The sequence below is a fragment of the Drosophila hydei genome, unplaced genomic scaffold, assembly GCF_003285905.1.
Source record: "Drosophila hydei strain 15085-1641.00,03,60 unplaced genomic scaffold, DhydRS2 tig00000001-arrow-pilon, whole genome shotgun sequence".
Taxonomy (NCBI): domain Eukaryota; kingdom Metazoa; phylum Arthropoda; class Insecta; order Diptera; family Drosophilidae; genus Drosophila; species Drosophila hydei.
This window is the reverse complement of record NW_022045643.1, coordinates 2651317-2672021: the sequence shown is the minus strand read 5'-3', so window position 1 is coordinate 2672021 and position 20705 is coordinate 2651317. Positions and strand designations below refer to the sequence as shown.

The 20705-nt window shown below is 39.7% G+C and overlaps 1 protein-coding gene across 6 annotated transcripts in view; it reads right to left on the bottom strand.

The window, feature by feature from the left end:
* Window positions 1-690: 690 nt before the first annotated feature.
* Window positions 691-20705, bottom strand: part of LOC111604762 (formin-binding protein 1-like) — a 33026-nt gene continuing 13011 nt past the window's right edge. For 2 of the 6 annotated variants that reach the window (XM_023322955.2, XM_023322960.2), the window contains exons 3-11: window positions 7843-7958; window positions 6096-6146; window positions 4851-4995; window positions 4313-4782; window positions 4057-4252; window positions 2091-2440; window positions 1877-2014; window positions 1237-1403; window positions 691-1172 (exon numbers count right to left, since the gene is read on the bottom strand). In XM_023322955.2, the coding sequence (XP_023178723.1) occupies window positions 1009-1172; window positions 1237-1403; window positions 1877-2014; window positions 2091-2440; window positions 4057-4252; window positions 4313-4782; window positions 4851-4995; window positions 6096-6146; window positions 7843-7958 (1797 nt within the window). In that variant the 3' untranslated portion in view covers window positions 691-1008. The remainder of the gene's footprint in view (window positions 1173-1236; window positions 1404-1876; window positions 2015-2090; window positions 2441-4056; window positions 4253-4312; window positions 4783-4850; window positions 4996-6095; window positions 6147-7842; window positions 7959-20705) is intronic. The other 4 variants (XM_023322957.2, XM_023322956.2, XM_023322958.2 and 1 more) reach the window with 4 other exon arrangements.

The window sequence follows — 20705 nt, the reverse complement described above, 5'->3', positions numbered from 1 at the left end:
GTAAAGTAAAATGTACAATTGTTGCTATTCCATATTTAACAAGCTAACGCGTTCTTTGCTCTCCAATTCGCATATGCCTCATGCACAATGCAAAATTGTCATAACTTTTGCTATAATTAACACTTTAAGTCGACTTTCATTGAATGTTGCTGAATGTGGTCCAGGGAAGCGTTTTCTCTTCTCCAGTTTAATGCATTTCTTTCTATATATGTGTATATATGTATATACTTTATATATATATATTTATCAATGATGTATGGTGCAATCATTTAGTGTATTCTCTTTATCTAATAGCCACAATAACTGTTGCTTTTCTTGGTCAGCTCGAAAAGTAGCAGGTGCCATTAAATATGAAATGTGATTATAAAAAATAAATCTAGTAAGCATATTGCCAGGTGCGTTTCGTTATGAATATACTTTCAATATGTTTACCAGCTAATTTTTCATGATGAATATGAAACATGTGGTTTTCTTCTTTTTTTCTCTGAGTGTCATTTAAATTACATTTTATATATTGTGTATATAAATAGTTAATACATGATTGTTTTACTTGTTTTGTTGTGAAAAAGGGAATAATTTGCAGTTTGGCTTACAATTAGGTGAGGTCTGCTCGTGGGGTGCACATATTATATATATATTTATATATATAATATATATATATTTATATATATATAGATATATATATAAATAAGTAGCTACGTTTAGTGCTCGCATTTGATATCTCTACTTCATAATCAATGCCAGAGTAAATCAAAGTAAGTGTACAAATGGGCGAATAGAAAATGATATTTTTAGCTTATCTTAAGTCGAATGTACATGGTTGTGCGTAAGATGCGTGTGTGTGAGAGTGAGAATGTGTATATTCGTGATAGTTGTGGTATTGATGTTTTATGGCTGTCCAGAATAACGCAAAGTTATGACAAAAGTACACAAATGTATGGAACATATGCAAATGCTGTTAAGTAGTTAAAATTTGTTTAACTGCCCGCTCCTGCCGCCTAATATAATCTAAGCAAAGAGTGTGCACTCGATGTAACTCGTGGGCACAAAGCCCTCGTCCCAGCCATTTGAGTTGTTCGCCCGCCGCACACGCGTCCATCCATCACCCTGATCATTCTCAATCACTTGCAGCTCCTCGCCCTCGCTCATGGGTATGCTGCCTTCGCTGGTAGCTGTCATAGAGAAGATATTAAACTTTTAGTATTTTGTTATATATTGCAATATTTAAATACGTACCTTCGAAGGGATATAGTGCACGACATGTCCCAAGTGGTTGCAGCAGCTCCACCTCCGCTTCGTAGCTCGTCTCTTCGCCAATTGGATTCTCATTGGCGCTGCCCTGTCCGGAGCCGGGCAGTGATGTGTGCGAGGTGCCTAGTCCGCTTTCGGGACTTGCCGAACTGCTGGATTTCACCATGGAAAGGCAAAATGAAACGAAATATTTGAAGAAGTTGCAATTTGGATATTATTACGTGTTATATGTATGGTGTAAGCAATTAAAATGATTACGAACTAAAAAGAATTTAGTAAATTGAATACAAATAAGATCAAATTTTGTTTCTTTGGCATATTGTGGACTTTTTTCTTTAGTGGGCACTTGTTCTTATTATTCAAACACTTTGCTTATGACAAATCATAAAAAAATAACTGAACAAAAGGAACCAAAACCAACAAAATAATAAATCAATGCCACCAAATAATGTACAATGAAAATTATACAAAATGAGTAAGAAAACGAGCCAAATCATAAGTGATATACGATTTACAATAATGTACGAATGATGTGTATGTAGGTGTGTGTGTGTGTATGTGTTTGTATTAATGTGTAGCTGTGTGTGCGTATATATAAACATTGAACGTAGACTTATGAGTGTACCCGTTATTGTTATTATTATGCCCATTTTGTATTTGCGCCACATTATCCTCAGAATCTGACCTGCTTAAGCTGCCAGCATCATCGGGCTGATCATCGGCGTCATGATGATCATCAGCGCTGGCGCTGCCATTGGAATGTCTGTGAAAACAAGACAAGCATTACAGTACAATTGAGCAGAACTATTGGAATGTTTTAATAAGACTAGGACACTCACCTGGATGTTCGGTGTCCGTTTTGCAATTGATTACGATTCGATTGCGGACTATTGTTGGCCACCTGCAGCTGATTAGCCTTGTCCAAAAAGCCTTGATACTTTTTCAAATTCATTTTCAGTTTATCCAATTCGTGCTCGGATTCGTTCAGTTGACCCTCAACGGTCATCGGATTGCCCAGCGAGGAGTTTGCCTCATAAACAATTTTCATCTTCATCAGACCATCGCGGGTGTTCGTCTCCTGATCGACCTTATGCTGCAGCTCGGCAATTTTCGCCTGCAGCTTTTTGCGCTGCTGATTCGGTGGCAGATCGCTAAAGTCCTCCTTTTGGCCGTCCGCAGTTAGTGAATTCTAGATACGAATATATAACATAATTAGTCAGTGAACTCAGCTGTATCTATATATTATATATATATATATTTATAGGGTATGTTGAAGTGCAATGAACTATACAAGACAGAAATGATGGAACAACAATTGTATACAAATACATTCACAACGTATAGCAGACGCCAGATAGGAGATAAAAGCAAATAAGGACCTGAACAGAAAGTCAAATAAATTCCAACAAATGAAAGGATTAATAATAAAAATAATTAGTAAAAATTCCTTTTTGCATTCCTTTTTCTTTTATAATTTAAAAAAAATAAAATAAAAAATAAATTATAATTTATAGTAAATTATTTGTTCTGCAATGTGTGAGTGTTGTGCTTTGGCATGTTGCGTTAACTATCAAACTAACTATTTAAGAAATGAGTTGTTAAACTATCTTGAATATTATATATCATTGCTTAGGTTTTAGTTCAGATGCTGTTCTTAAGGTTAGGTGTACAAAGTGATTGTGATACTCAATGAAGAGGTTAATTAAGTTGCTTGTGGCGATTATGCTTAGCAGTTGTGATTAGTAGTTAATGCTTAGTTAGTTAATTGGTGTTAAGAGCAGTTAGTTAGTAGAGCTGGAATATACATCATACCTTCATCGTGATACAAGCTTCAATTATCTGCCGTTGCTATTGGCAGCGAATTGATTTGATTTGATTCGATTTGATTATTGTTATTTCATTTATACACATATTTTGATTACATTGAAAACGTATCACATTTTGTTTTTTCCGCATGTGTGGATGTTGGTGTGTGTGGTGTATATGTATGTTTGTGTAAGTAAAAGCATGTTTTTGTTTGTGTTAGAAAATTGTATGACAGCAACAAATATGTATAAAAGAAATCAAAGAGTTAATTACAATTAATATTTGTGAAAATTTTTGATCGATTTGTGGCGAATTGTCAGAAATGGAAAAGCGTGTGTGAAAAGCGTAGGCGGCCAATTGTTGCGTAATATAACATTTGTTTAGTAACGTGACAAACAACAGAGACATAAAAATATATAAATTCGTATGCATTTGTTAATTGTATTGAGGGTTTCAAGTATTGGGTAGATGAAAGACTGCAAGAATCTTGTTTAGGTTTAGTTGACAGGAAAGACATGAGTTTGGTGGACACGAAACGAAACGGCGCTGAGCTGCCTGGGTGAGAGCTGCAGGCAGCTGGACACTTGGTACTTACAGCAACGTGGAACCAGCGTCCATTAGTTTCGTAACGTAAATTAAAGAAATGGCATAACGATTTTTCGATTTGTTTCGTTCAATGAAATAAGAACAGAAAAATAGAGACAGCATGAGTAAAACTATAAGTAGAAGACAAAAGCCTACGACTTAAGAATTAACTTAAAACTAATCAAGAAGCATCTGAAACACAAGAGGCGATTGTGCTGACTGGTGGAATCTCTCGCAACAAACAGAAGTTAAAAGAGATAAAGAAAGAGAGAGAGTGACAGTGTGTGCCAGGCAATGATAGAGATAGGATAGAGACATATACATAACAGAGGATCACTCTTTGAAAGAAAAAATAAGAGACAGCTAAGTGGTAAACCAGAACCAGAAGCAGGCATCGCCAACGACTGCTCTCACCTTGTTGCTGCCAAAGATGCTATTTAAGATGCCGCCGCGGGCCTTCTTCAGCTTGGCGGCGGTGAGCGTGCCGCCCTTAATGGTCAAGTGGTTGTAGGGGACACTGCTATAGTTGGACTGAGGCGCAACGCTGGGATCCATCTTTGACAGATCCTCAAATGGTATGTCCGTTGGTGGTGTGAAGCCCGATTGATATCTAAAATGTTGACAGTGATTAGCTGTGACAGCACAGAAAAAATTCAGTTTCAAATCAAACCTTTCGATGACTTTTAACGAGTCTTCCTTCTCGTTGATAGATTCGCCCGCCTTAACAATACCTTCCATGCAGCGTGCAATAATGGGCGCCACAGAGGACTCCACGTCCGCGGCACCAATAATGAACTCCCGTATACCACGCGTACGTTTCTCGTCTAGCTCCTGTAGCCGATTGAATACGGCGGGCAATAGTATACCATAGTGCTGCTGCTGTAGATTATTTGTTTTCTGCAGTTGGTTGGCATATTCGTTCTTTGCATCGTCCGACTGTTGAATTTTGGATGTCATAATGTTCTTGTAACGCTCCACCTCGGCGCGACTCAGATTGAGATCCATGTCAGCCTTCTTGTAATTCTCAACAGCTTTCTCGGAGTCCCGATACGCCTTGTCATAGTTGCGCTTGGCGCGCTCCAATGACGAGAGCTGTGAGCTGAGGGTCTGTTGTAGCATAGTGCCATCTGTAAGGCATTTCTATAAAGAGATGAGAAAATGTAATTAGCATCTGGCACACAAATAGATATTTGCAAAATATACGTTACCTTGCGTTCCTCTCGCAGTGTTTTCGATAGCACCGACACGCCGTGAATTATCTGCAACTGAAGGGTCTCGGACACAACCTCGCGCTGCCCCGCCAAATCGCCCACCTCCTTGAGCAGATTGCGGAAAGCTTGCCTCGATGTAAATCTGTAAATAGTGAGGCAATCAGGCAATCAGTTAACTGGGTTTACCGTCATCCCACGCCTTTTCTCGCCTCACGGCTACAAACTATTTCGAATGCCTCTCCCTAAGCACCAAGACCAACTTGCTAGCTATGCCGATTTATGGCCTTCTTATTGGACACGCGCTTTGTGACGCGCACTGAACACCCACGCGACGCTGTCGTCGCCACTGCCTATCTGTCTTACTGTCTTTCCGTCTCTCTGACTGTCAATCCGCATATGGAGCAGTTCCAGGCCGAGCGGCAATCATGAATAAATTTATGGATTTTTACAACTGTATATGGCAATACGTCGATCGGGCTTGAGAGCTGCCTGGCATTTCATTACCAACTCTTCAACTTGGACGGAATGGCTTCATTGTCATATTACAAATTCTCGCAAAAAGAGAGGAAGAAAACAAAAATCGCGTCGCGCTATTTGCGGGCCATGATGTCAGGCGGTCGCATAAGTGGGGAATGATTCGAGCATTGCGAGCGTATGTAATTAAAACTGAGTGGCAGGCCTTACAATATTCTCAGACCACACATGGAATATGGAACCTAAAGTAGCCAGAATCATGCATCCACATGCCAGTGTGAGTGCGCCGCAAATGAAATGCGACAGGCACGCACAAAGCAACCAAATGGATTTGCTCATAGACAGCCAGTGCTAACGTTGGCCAAAATCCACTTAACACGTTGCTAACACATATGCCAAAAAGCAAATCGAACAAATTATGGATAATTTTCCAAAAGATTTAACAAAACTTTTGCGCAATCGTGTTAAAGAAACCCATCAACAATTTACGCATACCCTGCACCAAGTAGGGCAAAGGCTATGCTCAATTTAAAGAGTAGCATGTATTTAACTACTTTTTATAAATATAAAAAAAAACTAAAATATAGATCAGCTTGACACATTCCATGCTTTAAAAACATCTTTGATTTTACACGCCCTTAGTTACGTGGTATCTCTATGTTGAGCAGGTGCAGCTAACAGCTCGCTTACTTTTCTTATTATATGATTGTTATTACGCTTATAACTATCTTTTGCTATTTTTATTTTTTAGTTTTTTTTTGTGCTTACTCATTGTCTTCCTCCTCCTTCTTTTTGGGCTGATAATTTTTCACTAAGCGCCTGTAAAAAAGAAAGAAAATCAAAAGAGCATGGCATTAGTGAAACTTTGTTTATGCATAGAAAGAAACAACAACAACAATAACAATAACAACAAGAGCAACAGCAGCAGCAACAACACCAAATGATTTACATTTGCATTAACACGAGACTTTTCATTTTGGCATTGCGAGACACGCGAAGCAATCTTCAAATTTCAGTCTACCAGACTAGAGATTTCAGATTTCAGATTTCACTAACAACTATATATATATTTATATGGTCTGTTAGTATACAGAGAGTTTTCCATTTCATGTGGCCGCATTTGTGGTCTAGTTGGAGCGCATGGGAAGCAACGCCGACGCCAACGCTGCGTTGCAATGATAATGTCATTATAAAGGGCTCAAGCCGTACGGTAGCTGGAGGCATATCAGCGGCCACAGTTCACTTGGTTCAGCTGAGTTCAGTCAGTCATCAAGCCAACTCTCGACTCATTTTGCAGCATTCAAATTGTGGGAACAGACGCCACCGCATTGAGAAATACAGAAGAAGAAGAGGCAACAAACTAACGATAGCCACGATAACTGACAACATTCCCAAGTGCTCCAACACCTTGGCCAGAGAGCGGCAGGGGTAGTGGGGGTCTCTTCAAGCAAATTATACAATTATGACGCCCTACCAACCAACTGTGTTGTAGGGTGTACTGGGCGCGTCGTTGCCCAAGCTCAGTACCATTAAATAGGCAGCATTATCAGCTACACCCAGCGCGAGTCGTCGCGTGTCATTTGTTTGTGGGGCAGGTCGCGGTCGTCTCTTGTTTATTCAGTTGTCAGTCTATTGCGCACTTTATCCAAACGGAGCTTTGTACGGACATTGCCAGGGGTGTGAGCCACGCACACCCTACACATGCCACACACTCTCCCTCGCATGCTGAGGTGCGGCTCAACATTCTCTAAATTGAGTCCATGTTGACGCTTGCACAGGGCAATAATTGAAGTGCATGTACATATATACTTTATGAGCAGTCTTAATGGGCTCCCTGCGCGCTACAAAAGTATATAATTAGCTATTTATTCGATGCCCAGGAATGGCCACAATGCACCGCGAGCACAATCTCTAGAACTGGCTGACCTTGTGCTTATTCCATTTTTCAATTTATATACAAAAATAAAAATAAAAAATACTTTACATTTATGAGAATTGCACTGGCGTTCAGTTTAATGTGTCTTGTTTCTTGTAAGGAATTGTTTGTTGTTTTTGTTATTTTTGTTGTTCATTTGCTTGGCTTTTTGTTTTTGTCTTGACAGGCCGCCAGCCCGCAAAACGGGCGAGGCCTTTGGCTTCAAATCGTACAAAAAATATCATTTAATTGACGTTCAAATATGGACATTAAGTGGCGCCACATGATTTACACATTTTTCGGAGGCTTAAAAGCATTTGTAATTATTTCAATTAGTTTTTTAACAAAAAGCCAACAAATGAGGCGTTGAGCTAAAATAATATTCTGTTTATAACACGTAGTTGAGAGTGTATGATATAAGACTGCCAAGTAATTGCTTAGCTAAATCAGAGTATTTCTCAGTTGTGACTGTCATAAATAATATGGTTTTAACCGCAATTTATTATAGTTGAGCGACAAATAAAATACTGTATCTTAAGCTTATTTACTATACATATATATATACTATATATATATATATATATATATACTCGTACTCACCTCAATTTGCCGGCATATTCCGTTTCTATGGCCACTCGATCCCGTACAAAATTGGCATATTTATCGAGCACTTCAATGCCTTTGTTTGTGTGTATTGAAAGATTATCGTACTGATCCTGAAAATAAAAATAAGATGACACATGAAGCGGATTACATATTATGCGTCTCACAGTTGTAGAAATTAATAGAAATTGTTTTCATATTGATTTTATAACTTGACATTGAGCCGCCAACAAAGAGAAACCGAATCCACTCTATCGCCAGCAGATCAACGAAATCTGCGTTGTGAAGAAAATTAATCGAGTTTCGTATTTTAATAGAGCGCAGAAAAACAACTGCGCCACAGCCAGCGAGTGGCAGCTAACGTGGCGTATACGCAACACAGGCGCATTAATGAAATTAAATTGAATTATATGTAAGATATAAGATAGCGGGTTTTTTTCCAATTGGCATGTGGATAAAGATCTGGGGTATTGCTATTCAATTAGCTGCCATAATTCGCCAATTGCTGTATAGCAAGTAAAATTGAGCACTTATGAAAATCGCATAGAAAGGCGCTGCTGTCAGAAACATCTGCTTTTCCCTATTATGCGCGCTAGTACAACGATTGTATAACCATTTTAAGATAGCTTTAAAGGCGTATGCCATAAAGAGACTCACTCCAATTAGCAGCTACTGCTAAGTATTTAGATTTGATATTATGCTAAGCGCTGGCAAACAAAATTAGTCATTTACAGTAGCTCGGGTTGCTGATTATGGAAATCGTCAAGCTGTGCAACTTCCTCAAAGCATCTAGTGACATAATGTTCGAGTTATGCTGTGCTATGGCAATTTGCAATGCCATTCAATACGATTTGTCAATAGAGAGACAAAACAACAAACTCTGCTCCACTTTTTACTTTTTCGCACGCAAGCTAAATAAAGAGAAAATATAAACAAAATACGTAACATCAAGAGACGTTGCCAATCAAGCCCACAAAGCCACAATAGCAACAAATAACAAGAAACTCGTTGTCTCGGCAAACAAATGGAATTTAAAGCAGTCTAAACAAACGGCAAATAGGCAAACTTTAAAACTTTGGCCTCAAACATGCGAATTTGCATAAGCTCCAAAACTTTTAAAGAAAAACAAAACCAATTACGTAATGAAGCACAGTTAGAGATTGCTATTATGATCATGATCAGCATCAAACCTCAATAAGCAACTATTTGGGCCACAATCGCTACGTTTTTGAGGTCTTCTTCGTTTTGGCGCTTGTTTTGTGTGTCGCGTATTCAATGAAAGTGTGACAAAATAAAGGGAAATAGGGTAGCTAGACTATTAAATAAGCATGACAGTTAAGCAGGGTACAGATTGTGCAAGATTGCAGGGTATTAATATGCAATAGGTAAATGTGTGTGCATCAAAAGATTGTATCTAATAAATATTCATTTGACAGGGTATCAGTCAGTCGAGCACTGCTTGCAGCAACCCTTCTTCATTGCCTTTTTGTACTCATTACCATCACTTTTCAGCGACTCTTTCATTACTTTTATAATTACCACAGGGTATCAGTCCGTCGAGCATTATTTAACTGTCTCTTTGATGTTTGTTTCGTTATTTAATGTGTGGCGAATTTAAATTTGTTGCGTTTGCATTGATCAGTGAAATTTGGCAATGCCTGCGACATTTTCACTTAATTATTGAAGGCAACGTGCGTGGACTTCATTTAAAAAACAAATAAACATAAATAAAAGCGATTTAAGTTGCATTTGTAGAATTGTGGGTGACACAACTTTCACTCAGTCAAAACTGTCAGAGAAAATCATTTTTTGGTGGTTAATCCAAAACTAATCAAACAAATGGTCAGGAAAATGCCACACACACACAAACATTTTAATTGAGCGGCCTATGATGTTGCCACAGTGGCATGCATAATGCATGTGTTGCTGTTCGCTTTGTGGGTGGCTGCCTGTCAAGCCGAACGGCAGGCCTTGAGCACTTAAGTGTCAACTGCTGCAGTTGGCATTGCTATAATACCCGAGGGCCCAAACTCGGCCTGAACACAACTAAAATTGCTTTTAAATTCATTTAGTTTACTTTTTTTCCAGCTGTCGCTGTTGCAGCACTTGCGCAATATCCTCGGCCAGCGGGAAATTGGACCGCTCTGTGCCAGTTTGCCGATTAAATGGCCTGTGTCTGGGCAGGAAAGTTGCGATTAACGCCATTGATTTATATAAAGAGCTAATAACAGGTGAGCGGCACAATTAATAATTAAATTGGTAATTTATAAATGTTTATGTACAACCAGAGAACAGTGATAATCACTGATGTCTGCTGTCTTTAAATCAAACAAGCTGCTGCTGCTGCCGCTGCTGATGTTGCTGTTAATTATTAGTAAAGTTGCATGCAACATGGCTTAATTAGTTCTGCAGCAGTCGGAAAGTTGGTTTGAATCAACATTATTTATAAAATTGCTCTACAATTTTATGCTATTATTAAATTTCAAATATTTATGATCTACAAATAAACTTAACCACAAAGCAATTTTTAAATTGCATAAGCACTTTTTTAAATGACTAACTTGGTTTACTAATCAACATTTATGATTTCGGTTGACTTGGCTAGAGACTTATGAACTGCCGCTCACTGCTGATCTATAGATTAAAATGCTGCTCAGTTATGCTGGGAATCGAGCTCGAACACGAGCTCATCTCTATGCACGCAGCGAGTCCAATGAATGTTGACATTGACAGACGACTCTGGAGGTTATTTGCCAATCGAAACGCAGCGCATTGGATCGCATAGTTAACCTTGACCAGACAGAGCCTGGCACAGCGCGCAAATGTTTCACGCGCCGGCTATAAAAGGCGGACAACAAATACATACAGACAGGCTTATAAGGAGCAACAACATTGGGGCGCAAGGGTCTTAAAGTTGGCATACCAGCTGCTCCACACTGTGAAGAGACACTCTACAGTGTAGCATGTGGCAGCACGCTATGCCGAATGAGGAGCTGCCAGCACTGGCAGATGGCAGCGAAAATAAGCAACAAAGTTGCGTGGTTGTGGCAGCAACACAACACAAGTTGTTTGGGTTAACAACCTTTGGGATATTGAAGATAAGCAACGAGATAAACATTTAAATAATATTTATTTATATTTTATAAGCGAGTCACAAGATTAATGTCGCAATGACCGAAAATGCTGGCCAATAAATCATGGCGAAAGTTGGAGCGCCAACCAAAAAGCGGGAATCAGCGGGAATCAGAAAAAGCTAAATGTCATCAGGCACACTTCAACTTCAACTTCAAATTCAAACAGCAAATCCATCGAGTTATTAGTCCCAACACCAATCCCCCAAAACGCTAACCAGTTGACGCTTTCACTGATACAACAACTCATGTGTTTCCCCTCCGCCCCCGCGCCAGCAGCGCTTCATAAAGACAATCAAGTAAATGCTACAATAAGAATCTAAAGACAATACAATAAGTTTACACTTTCCACAGCACAATAACAAATAGGAAACACTTTGACAATAAAAACCAATAAAGAAATTAACAAATTGCTAAGAGACAAAAGCTACAAATAGCAACAAAACACGAGAGCAACAAATAGAATGTAGAAGAGAAAAAAAAGAAAATAACAACGAAAAGTGTTAAATTCGTTTGGAAGATTGTCATCGATTGTGCTGGAAATGTGAGCAATCAATGTGAAATGGAATCAACAACAACAACAATCATCACATAAGGGCGTTTCCAATGCCCAGACCCGAGGGAACTGTGGAAGGTCTTTGAGGCCTGACACATAGCCACTGGGTCAAGATTGAAATTCAAGCGATTGATTAAGGCACTCACAATCGCACTCACACTCACTCTTGACTCTGCATTGTTGAAGTTCATTAAATTAATCGTGTCTCTGCTTCGATTCGTTTCGATTCGTTTTCTTCATTTTGTTATTTATTTGTTCGTGACAATTGATCAAAACTATAGTCAGCATATAAAATGCAGTGGAAATGGGCACAAGAGCTGAGAAAATACTTGGCTAAGCCATGTCAATGACTATTTCAATAGCGAAGAGATTTTATCACACTAGTTCTTGACGAGTTAAAACCAGGTTCCCAATTGTATGTCTTAAGGTTTGTTCTGACTGCCTGCAATCATAATTATATACATTTTTTAAATTCAATTAGGTGTAATCATATTTTTGTTAGTATACCCCTTGGTCACAATCGTAAAACTAAAACTAAACAAGTCCAGGCTGTTTATAAGCAAACAATCGCATCGATTTATAATGGGGTTTTACTTGGGGCCTTTTTTTTCAATTCTATTGGCAGCTGCTGCAGTGTGCGCGCTGCCTGGTTTATCTAATCGAATGCTTTAAGCATAGACGGACACACACAGGTGTAGTAGATGGCAAATCAAATATTGTGCAAGCGCCAGGTGAGAGAGGAAACTCAAGCAGTAAGCGAGGCAGCGTCGTGATGGCCACCAAATGAGCTGTGCTGTCGATGTTTATCTTTATGCAACTGCAACTGCAACTGCGACTGCAACTGCAACTGCAACTGCAATTTCAACTGCAACTAGCTGAAGGGTGTCAATTGAAGCAGAAAGCGACAGCATATTATTATGTCCGTCTCGCTTGCTCTGATCGCAACGCTGTGAGCGTGTGGTACAATATGGTTCCTGTTTTACATTACAATTGTCGAGGCGTTCACTCGACCAGAAACATTGGCTTCCTTTTGGCTTTGTTGTTGTTGTTTTTTTTTGTTTTATTTTTTGTGTTTTTAGACCCAGTTTTGACGACCGACTAACCAAGCTAGAGCTCAGCTCAGCCCGGTCCGGCCAACAGGCTAACGAAACTGGGTAACAGGTGCAGCGACAACAATTTTTGTTACCAATTGCCAGTCAGTTGCGGCTGGAAGCCATAGACAGGCTAAGTAATGCTCGGGGTGGGGTTTTGGTGGTGCAGTCGGGTGTTAACTTAGACATGCCAACAGCTTAAATCGCTGCCCCAATGGCATGCCGCATTAATTACACTGGACAACAGGATTGAGCTAGGAAAAACTTTAACTAAATGAAGCTCGCTCACGTTTTGCTCTTCTATTTGCAGCTCTTGCCTCTATGCCTCTATTAAACAGACACTTTTTTATATTAAAAGAAAAAAGTAGTTGCTTGACGCATTGCATGATATACGACTGATTACAATAATAACAGAAAAATGGGGCTTGCGACTGACTCTGAATGGAAGTTCCGCAGCACGGGTTTTATCTGCAACGGACGTGGCACGCAAAATAAAGCACAAGAATTGTGACAGCAACAAGAGCAGAAGCGACACCAACAGCAACAACAGCAACTGCTGCCGCTGATAAGCAATGCAACTATCGACAATAGAGTTGAGCGCCCCAGCGTGTGTTGTTAGTTATTGTTGTTGTTGCTGCACCCAGTTGACATTTAGATGACGCTGCTCGTTGGTCATTGGTCGCCCGTCGCTGCACGCGGGGCCTTGGGCCTGGCAAATTGACATTGGCTGCATGTTTTAAGCGCGTACTCATGCTGCCGATACAGACACACGCACACACATGACTGCCGCCCGCTCCCTAGCACCCCTGGTGTGGGTTTGCTTGTATACATATTTTTTACAATTTAACAAACGGCGGCGCCTTTGTTTTGACTATAAACTGTCAAACTCATCATGATGTTTGCTCGCAGTGCAGTATTTCTCTATTTTTTTGTTTTGCTGTCATTCGAAGAGAGCGTAAAAACATTTCTGAAAGGCGGTTCAATGTACCATGCAACAGCAACACTGCAACTGCAACAATTTAAGTAAATACAGAGAAAAAAAAACCGTAACTACAACAACGACTGTCAACAATTTGGCCAGATGTCTCATGTGATTTTCCACAAATTTGCGCTAATTTCGTTTGATTTGAGGCAAAACCTCAACTGGGCAAAGAAAGAGAAAACACCAAAGGAAAAAAACAAACACAAAAACAAAAACTAAAGCACAAACAACTCCTGACCCGTTTTGTTTGTTGTTGGCTTTTTTCTTTCAACTATTTATAAGCAGCTTTTGCTCGTTTTCAGTTAATTTGTTGCAACGATTTTCCGCATCAACAGCAACAACAGCGAAGCCCTTGTGGGCAACCATTGTGTGAACATTTGCCTGCCACTTGTTAGCCCACTGTGTCGCCTCAGCCCCCACTCCCACTCCACCAACTCTTGCACTTCACATTTCAAATGCTATTTATATATATATGCGTTGCCTTTGTGCGCTCTCCCTATCCCTCTCCCTCTCTCTCTCTCTCGCTCCCTCTCAATCTCAATCTTTCTCCTTCTCGCTGACTTAGTTTTTGTTGGTTTTGTCAGGCAAGTGTTGTGCAGCGTACCAAAAATTAGCACATTAACCCGTTGTCAGTTCGCTTTGTGTGTCACGCTTCTTCTTGTTGTTGTTGTTGCTGTCTATTTTGCTATTGATTAAATAACTTTTGCAGAGCGCGTACAAAAAATCAATACGAATATTCGTATTAGGTTAGTCAAGCACAACTACAACTAAAGCAACATCAACATCAAAGGTACAGCGCTTTTATCCAATTATAATTCTTACAAGATGAAACCAGAGAGAAGAAAAAAATAGCACAAATAAAAGGTACAGTTGCGGTTTATCTCAGTTGCGGCCAGCAACATGTGTAAAATGCTTGCAACAACAAATTGCCATCTTACAAGCTTTGATAATTACATATATGTGTATATATATGTATTTATTTATATATATATGCAGCAGCTGAATGAATAAATGAATAAATCAAGCGACGCCTTTTCACAGTTAACTCATGAGAGCAGCGCCAGAGGCCAGAGGCAACAGTTAAAGCTGCTGGCAAACAAAAACAAATCTTGAGAATCAACAGAGAGCAGCAAGTCAAGTTAATCTTCAAGCGCTAGACAACAGCAACAACAACAACAACAACAATATGTGGCATCTACATGATCTTGGCCAGCAGAAGCTCACGCTCGTAATGATGACGACGTCGACTGATAATGCGCGCTAGCCAGACCAAACAGGAAGCATAAAGCATCAGCCAAAAAATCTAAGACACATAGACACAGACATTATGTACACAAGTGTGCGTGTGTGTAAAACCGTTAACAGCCAGCAGCAAACAAGTAGTATAATCATAAAATACTTGAACAACGCCGTTTATTTGAACTTTTAACTTTAGCCAAAAGCTAAAGTTAAGCAGCTAGCCATGCTAGTTGCTCAAATTTGGTAGCCAATGGCTAAATGTGCAACTCGTTGAGATGCTCACGTGAGTGGCCCAAAAAAACACGACACGACACGACACGACTCACGCAGCAACACAACTCACACCAGTTGAGCTTTGGAGCTATATTTAAGATATTGCATTAGCATAGTTAAGACTAACTTAAGGCCCTTAAAATTTGCTTGAAATCTGTTCATAAATATAATTGCTATTGCTATTGCTATTACAATACTTTTGTTTTCACTTCGAGTGAATTGCTTTCAATGCACTTTTCTGCTTAATCGATAGCTCGACTTGCAGTTTTTAGCAAGAATTTCGAATTGTTTCACTTCTCATAAATATTATTCACTTTTGCGCATTTCTCAAAGTTTCTTAGTGTACGACTGTACTTTCTTAGCTGGCATTCCGGCTGCGTTGTGACCAGCTCTAACACACATTGGCTGCAGTTGGTTATGCAAAAATCAAAGCACATTTAAACGGCGACATTTAATTGCAAACTGGTCTTAGCAAGCAGTCAGCCAACCACCTGCGGTGCAGTTCTTGCGGCTTGTTGTTGCTGTTGCGTTTGGCCACCACGGCACTCGGCACTCAGCACTCACCAAAAAGTCCATATGCCAATCCTTGTGGCTGAAATGTGTAACAGCAGTCAAATAGCCAAACAGGCAGCTCATGTTGAAAGCCAGATGCAAACTAATTGGCCAAGTGCTACCCAGTGCAGCAGCTTAAGTGGCCCAAAAGTCAATTTCGGTGTCGCTGATAAGCCAAGAATTTCAATAAATATTCAGAATCATACAAGTCGTGAGTTGGCCAAAAGCAGAAGAACAACAAATCTGCCATGCAGAAGTGCTAGCTTTTTTTTGCATTTTATTTTATTGTTATATTTATTAAATTTTTATGTAGCTCTTTTTTATTGCTGATTGCGCGCTGGTCAAGTGACCTCGAAACGTGCCCACAACTCGAGCAAAAAAATAACTGGCGCACGGTGTGTTGGCCTGGCCAAAACAGTGCTCTGGCTCGCTGACAATGGCCGTTCATTAGGCGTTCAACAAGAATAACAACAACAAAAACAATTGACTGATATAGTCCAAAGTACCTGTTAAGTACCTACAACAACAACAGTAGCAGCAGCAACTAGCAAAAGATTCAATTGGCAGCTGCCAACAAGTTGGTCAAGCAAACAGTTGGCCAACAAACACTTCCGGCATTTTTTGTTCTTATTTTGATCTTTATAAAGTCCAAAAGGCATTTGGCACCGAAGACCGTCCTCCTCAGCTCACTGCGCACACTCCTCGCTCAAGCGCCATCCAAGTTAATTTGCTCCAATTATGAAAATGCCCATGTGCTCATTAAACTTAATTGAGAGAAGCTGATCTGTGCTGAGCTGCGCTGAAGAAGCGAAACAAACAGCACAGAAGAAGACTTAAGACAAAAGTCTAACAGCGCAGATGCTGTACGTTATAAATGAATGAATTTGATATTGTTGAATTGAAGCAATGACTACAACGGACATTGAAGCTCGAAGCGTAGTTAAGTTTCACATCATATGCAAACTAAGGCAATAGGACGCAGCTCCAAATACACTACAAAAAGTTAGCTAGCTATAGGATATTATAAAAATACTTTAGAAAATCTTTTTCATATAATACCTTAATGTTTATAGAAAGAGTTGATTAAGACATTCAAATGATATATAAATTATATATAATTTATATCAAATTTAGCCTGCACATAGAGCAAAGTTCAGTACAGCAACGTTTAAATACTAAGAAACTCGGCCCATTAGCACATATTTACAACTTTACACAAATTTTATGTGTTTGGCATTTATTGGCCCTGCTGCCCCGGTGGCCCCTTGGCTCATGTTATACTTTATGTGGCATGGCCATTCAGCGCAACATATTTGCGTAAATCTTGCGCGTAAACTGCTAGAAAACTTAAAAATTTACTTATTTTCTAGCTGATGTTGCTGCTGCTGCTATTGCTGCTGTTGAAAAGCTAGCAAAATGTATATTGAAGAAGTCTTCATCGCATCGCATCGCAGCCGGTCTTTGTAGTAAAGTTGAAAGCAAAAGAGCTATAAATTCGCAGCCACATTCTTTTGGCCGCGTCGCAAAGCAGCCGAACAGGTTGAACTACTTTGTTGGAACCGTGTGGCGCATGCGCATTGCGCATTGCCCAATGCAGGCCCGGACATTGTAGAATCCATAGATGTTGGATGAAAAGAGGATCATGGCATGGCATGGTATGGGCAATAGCTACAACTAACTAGCTATAAATAGATGTTGGCCAGGACTTAAAGCCGAGCATGGCTTTGCCATAGTTTCGCTTTTTTCTCAATTCGTTTTGTTGCCAAGAGCTTAGACAACAATTTGTTGCATTTCCGTTGCATGTACGACAAAAATGCAATGTTTTTTTTTACATTTATATATACTTTACTTTAAACTAGAGCAGGCGGCATAAGAAAATACAACAACGACAGCAACAAAAAGTGAAAAACAACATTTTCCATGTAAGTAATTTCTCATGCACTCGCGTCATTCTTCTTCGTTGCCATTTCGCTAGAGAAGCAGCTCTTAACTCAACTCAAGTTATCATTAATCTGTAGCCACATAGATACACTTTAACATATATGTAAGTAATTAGTTGTTGTTGCCGCTGTGCCTGCCTTATAATTAAAATTCTCACATATATGTATTTACATACGCTTTTGATTGTGCGCGGATAGCGGCAAGAGATTCGTGGAAAACAAGGTGGCAATTATAAAAGCGAAACGCGGTGCGAGTGACTAGGCAGAAGCAAGAACTTAGAGCGAATACTACTGCTAGGAATGAAAGAGCAATATAAACAATTAAAAACAGAGAGAAGAAGAGGAAAGAGAGCTAAGAATCTTGCTCCCACATACCATAAAATAAATAAACAAAGGCAAAGAAAATATTTTATTTGAGATCTTTATAGTTGCCCTGAGGAAATGCTCAGCAATAAAAATTTTTGCATTTTTATGCACTGAACTAAATTTTTTATTATTTGATACTTAAAAAAATATCAGAAACAAAGAGTCACTCAGTTAAGTTAACAATCTTGTATATAACAAGGAGCTCAAAGTGCAGAGTACCACATGTGAAGTAACTATTTACAGGGTATATATATAGGGCTGCACTCAACTCGCATAGACGGAGAGAACACTTGAGCATGTGCTTGACTGACTGTGAGCCATAATGCAATATTTATGAGCCATGAAAATGCAATTCGAGTCTTCCTGGCAGACAGACGCCTCACACCTCAAACAATTGACTGCAGTTTTCAGCTGCGACTTCCTTAAGCAGCAGCTTCCGCAGCAGCAACTGTGCCTTGCCATGTGGGTGGTATAGTGCACACTTTAATTCTCTCTCTCTCTCTCTCTCTCTGCACTTTTTCTCTCTGTCACTGTCTGCCTGTTTCCTGCACTTTTTCTTTAAGTTTTCATAGACAGCGGGGCGTATGCGCAATAAATTAAACGCCGTCATTTCGCCCAGTCGAGTCAACTCAAAAGTCAATTAATAACAGGCAGCAGCAACAACAACAATAATGCCATACTTCAGACATGCAACTGACGTCACAAGCTGCCTTCCGCTGAGCTCGCTGGTCAGTTCAAAAGGTTAAATTGTCTACGACTTTTGCCAGCTGCACGAACGTGAGAGAGTTTTAGCTGAAGAAGCAGCCCGAAAAATGTCTCAAATGCCACAACAACAACGGACAAAGGCACAATAGCAAACGTTACAAAGAATAAATGTTCAATGATAATTAAGTTGTTTGCACATATGTATAGAAATAATGTAATTTAAAGCTTTGCCTGCGTACGTGATTCAAATCGAATCTCATTTGTTTTGACTCCAATTTGTATTGCTTCACAATTGGAGCGTTAAGCTAAATCAGATTTGAATCATACACAAGCACAAATTTTGAGAAACCTAAATAGCATTTATAGCTCCAAATGTTGACTCTCACCTACCTCTCAAGTAAATATACACCTGAGAAAAGGACTATCTGCATTTTGATTAATTTTGAATACTCTCTCTCCCTCTATTTCTGTTTTCACCAAACGCAAACCCAATTATAGCCAACAGCAGCAGCAGCGGCAGCGGCAGCTTTTGCATAAACTCAGCTTCAATCAGGTCTGCAACAATTTGAAAAGCCAATCTGCAACAGCTGAGAGCAGCTGCCTCCTAATCATAGTGGACAATTGACTGAGCAGGCAGTGCCCTGCGGCCAGAAACGCTTTCAATTAAGCCAGTGAAAAGCAAGTAATGTGTGTGCCTTAGAACAAAGCGAAAATTGGCTAGGCAGCTGATGGGAACACGTGCCGCTGGCTGGCATCCAAGTGCAGGAGAAGGAGAAGGCGAAGGCGCAGGCCCCATTCACTGACTGAATGATTGGCAGGCGCAAGGCGCGAGAAGCGGGAGGTTGGGTAATTGACCGACAGCCGCAAAAGTGAAAATCTAAACCAAACGAAATTCTGGTTTCAATTGCTCGCGGTTGTTGTTGCTGTTGATATTATTGTTGTTGCTTTTTCTCAGTTTCCTATGGTTGAGTGCAACGAGCAAGCGGCAAACGGTAAGCGGGAAACGGACTTTGCCATTGTTTAGCCGAGATTTTCTGTTTGTTCCAGCTGCTTGACGACGTTAAACACACGCAGCTGTTTGCCAGAGTGAGAGAGAGCGAGAGAGAGAGAGAGCGTGGGGGAGGCGAGTGCTGAGACTTAGTTAGTTGCCCATGCAACTCCATCATCAAATGGCTAAACGAGTTTCAACGCCAAGTGCCACTCCGTCTGGGGGCTATGCCATTGTTTTTGGCCTGGTTCAATTTCGACGCTTGGCTTTTGGACAACGCCTTTTGGAAAAAAAAAACATACAAAATTGAACATGATCGTCGCACAATGAAACGTCTGCAAAGCTTGCCAAACAAAACGAGCCACACAGAATGAGAGAGAGAGAGAGGAACAGAGAGAAAGAGAGTGAGGGGAAGTGGAGTGTTGGCGATTTCATAACAAGTATTGCCAAACGCCACCCACCCACAACACCCAAAAGCCAAACGATTTATGAACGAAGCAACGATCGCCGCATTTAAGATCATTTTTATGCATGTGTTTTTTTCCTATTTTTTTCGTGTATCTCAAGTGTTTTTTTTCTTAATTTTTTGCCGGCTGCTGTAGATATTTTTCGGCGTGGGCTGTGCAGAAAAACGTTAGCCAAGTGCTTTTGCTTATTTCTGTATGAAAAATATTTTCCAAGTGGCCATTTGGCTGCATATATATATGCATATATATATATATATATATATATAACTAAATATATAGATTTATAAATATTTTCGTTAGGAAAATTTTGTTTTCAATTTAGTCATCAAAAACCATTTCTGTATATGTTTTTTATTGAATTTTTTAGCATTTTTTAGACTTCCACAAAACAATAGAATTATAAAACTATTCTATCAACAGTTTCCCCAACTGTCATCAACATTATTTCTTGGCTCAAGATATGCCTACTGTAAACCTCTTCTTTTGACGGCTTTTCTCAGAAGTTTCGGTCTCTGTTTAACGGCTGCAACAACAGTTAGAATGCATTCGAACTACCGTTAGCATAGATTC